At 67.4% G+C, this 10,246-nt stretch overlaps 2 protein-coding genes and 1 pseudogene across 2 annotated transcripts; 1 reads left to right on the top strand and 2 right to left on the bottom strand.

Moving 5' to 3' along the window:
- Positions 1–316: 316 nt before the first annotated feature.
- Positions 317–5,708, bottom strand: LOC129198227 (splicing factor 3A subunit 2-like; annotated as a pseudogene).
- Positions 5,709–6,098: 390 nt separating this feature from the next.
- Positions 6,099–7,018, top strand: LOC129198226 (uncharacterized). Its single transcript, XM_054807381.1, is given in 3 exon segments — positions 6,099–6,315; positions 6,680–6,750; positions 6,959–7,018. Coding segments are annotated over 3 exon segments (348 nt in total).
- A 485-nt stretch (positions 7,019–7,503) lies between these two features.
- Positions 7,504–10,158, bottom strand: LOC129198225 (putative surface-exposed virulence protein BigA). The gene is made up of 4 exons (XM_054807379.1): positions 10,015–10,158; positions 7,937–9,894; positions 7,693–7,793; positions 7,504–7,603 (listed from the first exon to the last, which is right to left on the bottom strand). The coding sequence occupies exons 2-4, from the start codon at positions 9,882–9,884 to the stop codon at positions 7,529–7,531; spliced, it is 2,124 nt and encodes a 707-aa protein (XP_054663354.1). The 5' UTR covers positions 9,885–9,894; positions 10,015–10,158; the 3' UTR covers positions 7,504–7,528.
- Positions 10,159–10,246: the final 88 nt, after the last annotated feature.

Here is a 10,246-nt window from a genome sequence, read left to right as displayed (position 1 = left end):
GGTGTCCCCATGGCCCCCCCAGTGTCCCCATGGCCCCCCATGGCCCCCCCATGGCCCCCCCAGTGTCCCCATGGCCCCCCATGGCCCCCCATGACCCCCTGGTGTCCCCATGGCCCCCCATGGCCCCGTGCCCCCCCCGGTGTCCCCGTCCCCCCCCCAGCTCAATAAACGCTGCAGCCCCACGCCGTGTCCCTGGCTGATGGGTATGGGGGCTATGGGGTCCTGCACGGGCTGGGCTATAGGGTGGGGCTATAGGGACCTGGCTATAGGGTGGGGCTATAGGGTGGGGCTATAGGGACCTGGCGATAGGGTGGGGCTATAAGGTGAGCCTATAGGGACCGGGCTATAGGGTGGGGCTATAAGGTGAGCCTATAAGGTGAGCCTATAGGGTGGGGCTATAGGGTGGGGCTATAGGGTGAGCCTATAGGGACCTGGCGATAGGGTGGGGCTATAGGGTGAGCCTATAGGGACCGGGCTATAGGGTGGGGCTATAGGGTGAGGCTATAGGGACCGGGCTATAGGGTGAGGCTATAGGGACCTGGCGATAGGGTGGGGCTATAGGGTGAGGCTATAGGAGCGGGGTTGTAGGGATCACATGTGTAGGGGTTGGGCTATAAAGGTATAGAGACAACGCTATAGGGAGCAGGTCTGTAGGGGCTGGGCTATAGGGTGAGGCTATAGGAGGTGGGCTATAGGGACCAGACCTATAGGGGCCATAGGGGTCACGGCTATAGGAGCCATAGGGGTCACACCTATAGAGGCTATAGGGACCACACCTATAGTGGCCGTAGGGACCACACCTATAGGGGCCATAGGGGTCACACCTATAGTGGCCATAGGGGTCACACCTATAGTGGCCATAGGGGTCACACCTATAGGGGCCGTAGGGGTCACACCTATAGGGGCCATAGGGACCACACCTATAGTGGCCGTAGGGACCACACCTATAGGGGCCATAGGGGTCACACCTATAGTGGCCATAGGGGTCACACCTATAGTGGCCATAGGGGTCACACCTATAGGGGCCGTAGGGGTCACACCTATAGTGGCCATAGGGGTCACACCTATAGGGGCCATAGGGGTCACACCTATAGGGGCTATAGGGACCAGCCCCATAGGGGCCATAGGGGTCACACCTATAGGGGCCATAGGGGTCACACCTATAGGGGCCGTAGGGTGCAGCCCCACAGGGGCCGTAGGGTGCCCCGCCCGCAGCACGGCACGCCGGGAGCCCTGACTCATGGGGTGCTGCCGCCACGTCCCCCCTCGACCTTCCGGGTCGGCCAGTCCACGCCAGCTCCCCACCCCCGCCCGGGGGGGCCCGGGCCGCCCCACCCCCCCCTCTGGGTGTCTATAAGAGCCAGGGGGGGCCCCAGTGCTCCCAGTGCTCCCAGTGCTCCCAGTGCTGCACTGCAGACAGCTGCCACTGCCACCAGGTAGGGACCCCCCCCGCCCTGGATGTCTGGGTGACAAATCTGGGGGGCACTGGGGGGTACTGGGGGGCACTGGGGGGGCACTGGGGGGCACTGGGTGACACTGGGGGGGGTACTGGGTGTCACTGGGGGGGCACTGGAGGTCACCGGGTGACACTGGGGGTCACTGGGGGGCACTGGGGGGGCACTGGGTGTCACCGGGTGACACTGGGTGACACTGGGGGGCACTGGGAGACACTGGGGGGGCACTGGGGGACACTGGGGGGCACTGGGGGGGCACTGGGGGGGCACTGGGGGTCACTGGGGGTCACTGGGGGGCACTGGGTGTCACCGGGTGACACTGGGTGACACTGGGGGGCACTGGGGGGCACTGGGTGACACTGGGGGGGTACTGGGTGTCACTGGGGGGGCACTAGAGGTCACTGGGTGACACTGGGGGTCACTGGGGGGGCACTGGGTGTCACTGGGGGGCACTAGAGGTCACTGGGTGTCACTGGGGGTCACTGGGGGGGCACTGGGGGGACACTGGGGGGGCACTGGGGGGCACTGGGGAAGATGGGGGCAGGGGATGGCCCTGGGGTCCCCATACTTGGGGAGGGGGGCGCTGGGTGGAGGGGGGGGGGGCTGTGGTGGGGTCCCCGTCTCTGGGGGGCACTGGAGGAGGTTGGGGGGCAGGGACTGGCCCCGGCCACCCGGGTCCCCCCCGAGCACCCCCTGACCCCCCCCTGCTCTCCCCCCCCCCCCCCAGCATGGCCGAACGCCGACCCACGGCCCCCCCCGCCCCCCCGCAGCCGCAGCCCCCCCCCCGCCCGGGCCCCCCCCCCGAGCCCCAGAGCCCCCCCCGACCCGACAACCCCGACCCGCCGCTGCCCGGCATCCCCGTGGCCCCGTGGCCCCCCCTGCCCGAGTGGGACGGGGGCAGCGACGGCGAGAAGCCCCCGCCGGGCCGCGAGGAGACGTCGGGGACGAGGGGCAGCAGCTGACCCGGGCAGGGGGTGGTCACCGGCCCCGTGGGGCCACCACCCGCCCCACGGAGCCACCACCCGCCCCATGGAGCCACCACCCGCCCCATGGAGCCGCCACCAGCCCCATGGGGCCACCACCCGCCCCACGGAGCCACCACCCGCCCCATGGAGCCACCACCCGCCCCATGGAGCCGCCACCCGCCCCACAGGGCCACCACCAGCCCCACAGAGCCGCCACCAGCCCCATGGGGCCACCACCCGCCCCACGGAGCCACCACCCGCCCCATGGAGCCACCACCAGCCCCATGGGGCCACCACCCGCCCCACGGAGCCACCACCCGCCCCATGGAGCCACCACCAGCCCCACAGGGCCACCACCAGCCCCACAGAGCCGCCACCAGCCCCACGGGGCCACCACCAGCCCCATGGAGCCGCCACCAGCCCCATGGGGCCACCACCAGCCCCACAGGGCCACCACCAGCCCCACAGAGCCGCCACCAGCCCCATGGGGCCACCACCTGCCCCATGGAGCCACCACCAGCCCCATGGGGCCACCACCCACCCCATGGAGCCACCACCAGCCTGGGACCCTGTGGATGTCCTGGAGAAGAGCCACCAACGTCCTCAACCCCCCTTGATTGACCTCAAGGGTGTCCCCAAGAAGAACCACCGTCGTCCTGGCCCCATGGACAACCTCAGCCCCACAGATGCCATAGATGTCCTCAAGAAGAGCCACCGTTGTCCTGCCCCAGTTGACCCCACAGATGTCCTCAAGAAAAGCCACCGTCACCCTCGGTACCCCTGGCCCCACACGCCCCACAGATGTCCCCCAGAAAAGCCACCACCGTCCTGGCCCCACAGACGTCCCCAATTAAAGACTCATCGGGTCCCACTCTTGGTGTTGCCATGGAGGGTGGGGGGCGTGGGGGGTGACTGAGACCCAGCGCACTCGTGACACGGGGTGGGGGGTGTCCAGGCAACGGACCCTTCATGAAGGGACCCCCGGGGTGTCCCCTCCCCGTCCCTGTGGGACCCCAAGGTCAGCCCAGAGATGAGGGACAAGGACAGGGGTGATGCTGCTTCCACCTTTAATGGGGACACGGGGACGGGGACACGGGGTTGGGGACAGGATGGAGACACAGGGATGGGGACACCAGGATGGGGACACGGGGATGGGATGGGGACAGGATGGGGACAGGATGGGGACAGGATGGGGACACCAGGATGGGGACACGGGGATGGGATGGGGACAGGATGGGGACAGGATGGGGACATGGGGATGGGGACACCAGGATGGGGACACGGGGATGGGATGGGGACAGGATGGAGACACCACAATAGGGACATGGGGATGGGGACACCAGGATGGGGACACAGGGATGGGGACATGGGGATGGGGACAGGATGGGGACACCAGGATGGGGACATGGGGATGGGGACACGGGGATGGGGACATGGGGATGGGGACAGGAAGGAGACATGGGGATGGGGACACCAGGATGGGGACACAGGGATGGGGACATGGGGATGGGGACAGGATGGGGACACCAGGATGGGGACATGGGGATGGGGACACGGGGATGGGGACAGGATGGAGACACCACGATAGGGACATGGGGATGGGGACACCAGGATGGGGACAGGATGGGGACAGGGGGATGGGGACACCAGGATGGGGACACCAGGATGGGGACAAGGACAGGGTCTGGGGATGCAGGGACAGGATGGAGACCCGGTGACAGTGACACGAGGACAGGACGTCCCCCGGCGCTACGGCATCTCCCACAGCTCCTCCGAGTATCCCCGACCTGGGGAGGGGACAAGGGTGAGGGACAGCGCTGGACACCAGGTTCCCCCCGTGTCCCCCACGTCCCCGTACCGTGGCTCTCGCTGTCCTCGACGTCCCTGGACACGTCCCGGCTACCGACGTCCCCGACGTCCCCGAGGTTGGAGCCGGGTGACGTCTCCCCACTGTGGCTCTCGCCCGAGCTCCTCGGCCACCCCTGGAGCGAGGGACGTCCCTGGGGACGCATCCCCTGTCCCGGGGGCTGGTGGGACGGTCCTTGGGGACGTGTCCTCAGTCCTTGGAGACGCGTCCTCGGTCCTTGGGGACGTGTCCCAACCTCTTGAGGACGTGTCCCTGGTTCTTGGGGTGATGTCTCTGGCTCTTGGGGTGATGTCCCCGGTTCTTGGGGACGTGTCCCAACCTCTTGAGGACGTGTCCCTGGTTCTTGGGGACGTGTCCCAGCTCCATGGGGACGTGTCCCTGGCTCTTGGGGTGATGTTCCTGGTCCTTGGGGACGTGTCCTCAGTCCTTGGGGACGTGTCCCAACCTCTTGAGGACGTGTCCCTGGCTCTTGGGGTGATGTCCCTGGTTCTTGGGGACGTGTCCCAACCTCTTGAGGATGTGTCCCTGGCTCTTGGGGACGTGTCCCAGCTCCATGGGGATGTGTCCCTGGCTCTTGGGGTGATGTTTCTGGCTCTTGGGGACGTGTCCCTGGCTCTTGGGGACGTGTCCCAACCTCTTGAGGACGTGTCCCTGGTTCTTGGGGTGATGTCCCCGGTTCTTGGGGACGTGTCCCAACTCCATGGGGACACGTCCCCGGTCCTTGGGGATGTTGATCTGGTCCCTGGGGCCACCTCGCTGGTCCTTGGGGACGTCTCTCAGGTCCCTGGAGCCACATCCCCAGACCCTGGAGCCACGTCCCTGGTCCGTGGGGACGTCGGGCGGGTCCTCGGGGACGTGTCCGCGGTCTGTGGGGTGGCATCTCCAAGCCAGGGGGTGACCCCAATGTCCCCGAGCCGGAGGGTGGCCCCGGGGACACCATTGTCCCCAAGGGGCCACGCGGGAGGAGGTGGAGGAACTGGAGCAGCGAGGCCAGGGCTTGTCCCCAAGGCTGCCCGGGGACGGGGACGGGCTCGGCGGGTCCTGCTGGGAGGTGACACTGGGGGGGACGGGGACCAGGGACACCACGTCCCCCCCCACCCCGGTGACCCCCAGTGTCCCCTCGTGTCCCTCCATGTCACATCTCCCCTTGTCCCCCGTGTCCCCCCCAACCCTGTGTCCCCCCCCATGTCCCCCTGTGTCCCCTGGTGTCCCCCATCCCCACGTCCCCCCCGTGTCCCCTGGTGTCCCCCTTACCTCGATGTCCCCTATGTCCCCCCCACATCCCCCCGTGTCCCCCATCCCCACGTCCCCCCCCATGTCCCCTAGTGTCCCCCATCCCCACGTCCCCCCCCCACGTCCCCCGATGTCCCCTCACCCCCCAGCAGCAGCAGCGTCCCCAGGGCCACCGCGAGCGTCCCCGTCACCCCCATGGCGCTGTCTGGGCACCCCCCCCCGGTGTCCCCAAGGATTTATAGACACCGGGACAGGGACGTCCCCTGGGTGGGGACACAGGAGGTGGCCGTGCCCCGGGGTGGGGACATGGGACACGGCCGTCCACACCCCCCCCGGGCTGGGTGACAACGGCTGGACCCCCCCCACGTCCCCGAGCCCCAGGGTCCCCCCATGTCCCCAACCTCCCTGGTGTCCCCAGTTCTCCCCGTTCCCCTCCAGTGTCCCCAAACCCTCCCCTGTGTCCCCAGTGTCCCACTGTCCCCAAGCCCCCCCCAAACCTCCCCGGTGTCCCCAAGGTCCCTAAACCCGTCCCAGTGTCCTCCGTGTCCCCAATGTCCTGGTGTCCCCAAACCCTCCCTGATGTCCTTGGTATCCCCAGAGTCCTGCTGTCCCCAAACTCGCCGTGATGTCCCCAACATCTTGGTGTCCCCCAAACCTTCCCCAATGACACCTGTGACCCCAAACCCTCCCTGATGTCCCCAAACCTTCCCCAATGTCCCCAATGTCCCGGTATCCCCAAATCCTCCCTGATGTCCTCGGTGTCCCCAAGCCCTCCCCAATGTCTCCAATGTCCCCAGTGACCCCAAACCCTCCCTGATGTCCCCAACATCTTGGTGTCCCCCAAACCTTCCCCAATGACACCTGTGACCCCAAACCCTCCCTGATGTCCCCAAACCTTCCCCAATGTCCTGGTGTCCCCAACATCTTGGTGTCCCCAAACCCTCCCTGATGTCCCCAAGCTCCCCAAATCTCCCTGATGTCCTTGGTGTCCCCAGAGTCCTGATGTCCCCAAACCCTCCCTGATGTTCCCCATGTCCTGGTATCCCCAAACCCTCTCCAATGTCCCCAATGTCCCCAAACCCTCCCTGATGTCCCCAACATCTTGGTGTCCCCCAAACCTTCCCCAATGTCCCCAATGTCCTGGTGTCCCCAAACCCTCCCTGATGTCCCCAACATCTTGGTATCCCCAAATCCTCCCTGATGTCCTCGGTGTCCCCAAGCCCTCCCCAATGTCTCCAATGTCCCCAAACCCTCCCTGATGTCCCCCACGTCCCCAAACCTTCCCCAGTCTCCTTGGTGTCCCCAGAGTCCAGGTGGCCCCAATGTCCCCAAACCCTCCCCGATGTCCCCAATGTCTTGGTGTCCCCAAACCCTCCCTGGTATCCCCAAACCTTCCCCAATGTCCCCTGTGACCCCAAACCCTCCCTGATGTCCCCAAGCTCCCCAAACCCTCCCTGATGTTCCGCATGTCCATCTTGGTGTCCCCAAACCCTCCATGATGTCCCCAACATCTTGGTATCCCCAAATCCTCCCTGATGTCCTCGGTGTCCCCAAGCCCTCCCCAATGTCTCCAGTGTCCCCAAACCCTCCCTGATGTCCCCCACGTCCCCAAACCTTCCCCAGTCTCCTTGGTGTCCCCAGAGTCCAGATGTCCCCAGTGACCCCAAACCCTCCCTGGTGTCCCCAAACCTTCCCCAATGTCCCCAATGACCCCAAACCCTCCCTGATGTCCCCAACCCCCCCTCCCCGGCACACGGCCGAGCCCCGATGGCCACCCCCTCCCCCGCAGGACAATGGCCCATTGTCCGGAGCCGCCGTCCCCAACCCGGTGGCAAGCCCGGGCTCGCCGGTGGCCACCAGCCGTGACGGCCCCGTTCCCCACCCCCGCTGCCACGGGACCAGGCGTCCGGGGCCCCCGAGGGACTTTATTGCTGATGGGGGGGGGGGGGGATGGGGGGGGGACCGGGGGGGTGACCCCCCCCACCCCCCCGCTGTCCCGCCACAAAGGCTCATGGGAAGGATTCGGCCCCCGGCACGGAGAAGGCGGCCGAGCTGATGATGAAGACCTTGACGTAATGGACGGCCTGGGGGGGGGGGGGAAGGGGGGGTCAGGGGGGGACCCAGGTGTCCGGGACCCCCGCCCTGCCCCTCCCCCCACCCCCCCGGGCCGTACCGCGAAGACCCCGGCGAGGAGGAGGAGGGCGAGGAGGAGGCAGACGAGGGCGAGGAAGACGAGGGGGCAGCCCGGGGGGGGCGTCTGGGGCTGGGGGGCGGCTGGAGGGGGGGAGAGGGGCGTGGTCAGCACCAGGCCCCGCCCCCACCCCGAGCCACCTCTGGCCCCACCCCCACCCTGATGTGACCACGCCCCCAGCGTGACCGACCACGCCCACCCCGGCCCCACCCCCACCCCCCCTTACCTGGGGCGTCACCTCGGCCGCCGCCACCCTCTGTGGGCACATCGGTGGTGATGTCATCGGTGAGGTCATCACCGGGGCGGACGGGGTCTTTAACAGCGGGGAGCAGTTGCTCCTCCTCAGGGCTGACGTCATCCGTGATGTCACGCTCAGGGCTGACATCACGGCCAGAGAGGGCTCCCGGGAGGGAGGAGGCGACGTCGCCCCCGAGGATGTCACCAAGGTCAGGTCCTCGTGTGACATCATCTCTGACATCGCCCTTGGGAGCGACGTCACGTCCAGCAATAGCGCTGGGCATGAAGGAAGTGATGTCATCCTCGGGTATGACATCATCAGCGAAGTCACGCCAAGCAGAGGCGTCACCATCGTTCGCAGAGGTGACGTCACCAGTGAGGTCAACGGCAGGTTTGACTTCCTGGCCAGCAGCAGGCAGGGAGGAAGTGACATCATCCATGGCAATGACGTCACCGGCAGGGATATCCCCAGGCACAGAAAACGCGATGATGTCATTAGTGAGGTCACCCCCGGGGATGATGTCAACAGCAGGGTCAGCCCCAGGAAGACGAGGAATAAGATCGTGACTGGTGATGACATCATCAGCACAGATATCCCCAGAGGGGGAAGAAGGGATGGTGTCCCTGGTGATGACGTCATCAGTGAGGTCATTTCTGGGCATGACGTCATCAGCGAGCTCAGCCCCAGGAGGGGCGGAAGTGACATCAGGCCTGGCGGTTATTTCAGCAGCAAAGACGTCCCCAGCGGTGATGGCGCCCGTGAGGTCACTCCCAGGGATGACGCCACCAGCCACGTCATCCTCAGGAAGGGAGGAGGTGACATCAGCCTTGGTGATGACGTCACCAGCGAGGGCTTCCTCAGGGAGAAAGGAAGTGACGTCATCTCTGTTGATAAGGTCAACAACGACGTCATCCCCAGGGACTGAGGGAGCGACATCATCCTCAGCTGTGACATCACCAGGGACGGAGAAGACGATGTCACCCCTGATGACGTCACCAGCAGGGACATCCCCAGGGAGAGCGGAGGGGATGTCGCCCCCTGCGGTGACGGCACCGGGGCGGTCGGCTGCGACGTCACCGCTCTCCGCGACGTCACGAGGGACGCGCTCCCCGGGGAGGCCGGCGGTGACATCAGCGGCGCCGTCATCGCTGGGGCCGCCCTCATCCCCGCTGGACGCGTCCTCGTCCTCCGCAGGGGGGGCCGTCACCGTGATGGTGATGCCACCGGCCGTGCAGACGTCCCCAGCGTCCCCTGGGGCGGTGACATCACCGTCCCCACCGTCCCTCGGGGTCAGGACCTCCCCCCTGTCCGTGTCCCCTGGGGCAGTGACACCCCCATCCCCAACGTCCCCGTCCCCAAAATCCTTGACCCCAACGCCCCCCAGGACGGTGCCACCCCCGTCCCCGACGTCCTTCACAGTGGTGACATCCCCGGGAACCGGGGTGTCCCCATCCCCAACGTCCCCTGGGGTGGTGCCACCCCCATCCCCAACGTCCCCGTCCCCAAAATCCTCGACCCCAGCGTCCCCCGGGGCGGTGCCACCCCCGTCCCCGACATCCTCGCCCAGGAGGGGTGGCCCACGCCGCTCTCCGCCGCCCGCGTCCCCTACGGCCGTGACATCCTTGTCGCCGTCATCCTCGTCCCCGGGGGCTGGCGCGTCCCCGTCCCCCACGTCCTCGTCACACGGGGCACCCCCGCGCCCCGCGTCCCTCCTGACCGGGACGTCCCCGTCGTCCCCGGTGTCCTCGTCGGCCGGGGCTGCTGTGACGGTGATGGTGATGCCGCCGGCCCAGGGGGTGACGGTGACCGCAGGGACGCCGGTGTCACCCCCCGCCGCGGGGACGCCTCCAGCCTGGCCCCAGGGAAGGTCGGGGTCCGCGGTGACGTCCCCGGGGAGGGGACGGGGGGGGACGGCGTGGGAACAGCCCTCGGCCATGGGCGGGGACCTGGAGGGGATGGGGACGTCACTGGGGGAGGGGGACAAGGGGGGGACACGGGGGGGGACCCCAAGAGAGAGGGGGACACACGGGGGGGCCCAAGGAAGGGACGCGGGGGGCGCCGGGTACCTGAGCGGCAGCAGGTGACAGTCCCGGGGGGCGGCGGCAGGATCCTGGGACCAGGTTTGGGGGGTCCCGGCGTCGCTCTGGGGGTCCCAGCGCCGGTTACAACATGGCGACGGTTCTGATGTCACCGCCAGAGCCGGTTTTGGGGGCGGGGGGGGGATGGACGACACAAACCCCCGGGTTCGGGGTGCCGGTGCCGGTTTCGGGGTGCCGGCAGCTCCCGGTGAACCAAATT

The sequence above is a fragment of the Grus americana genome, chromosome 32 (assembly GCF_028858705.1).
Source record: "Grus americana isolate bGruAme1 chromosome 32, bGruAme1.mat, whole genome shotgun sequence".
In the NCBI taxonomy this organism is placed as follows: domain Eukaryota; kingdom Metazoa; phylum Chordata; class Aves; order Gruiformes; family Gruidae; genus Grus; species Grus americana.
The sequence above is the reverse complement of the archived record's forward strand: the minus strand, read 5'-3'. Positions and strand labels throughout refer to the sequence as shown.

What these genes read in the sequence shown, in the direction of transcription:
- LOC129198225 (XM_054807379.1), bottom strand. Translation starts at nt 9,884, where the DNA reads ATGGCCGAGGGCTGTTCCCACGCCGTCCCCCCCCGTCCCCTCCCCGGG. An exon ending in CGGCCGAGGTGACGCCCCAG is followed by an intron (nt 7,794 to 7,936) that starts GTAAGGGGGGGT and finishes CCCCCCCTCCAG; the next exon opens with CCGCCCCCCAGCCCCAGACG. An exon ending in TCCTCGCCGGGGTCTTCGCG is followed by an intron (nt 7,604 to 7,692) that starts GTACGGCCCGGG and finishes CCCCCCCCCCAG; the next exon opens with GCCGTCCATTACGTCAAGGT.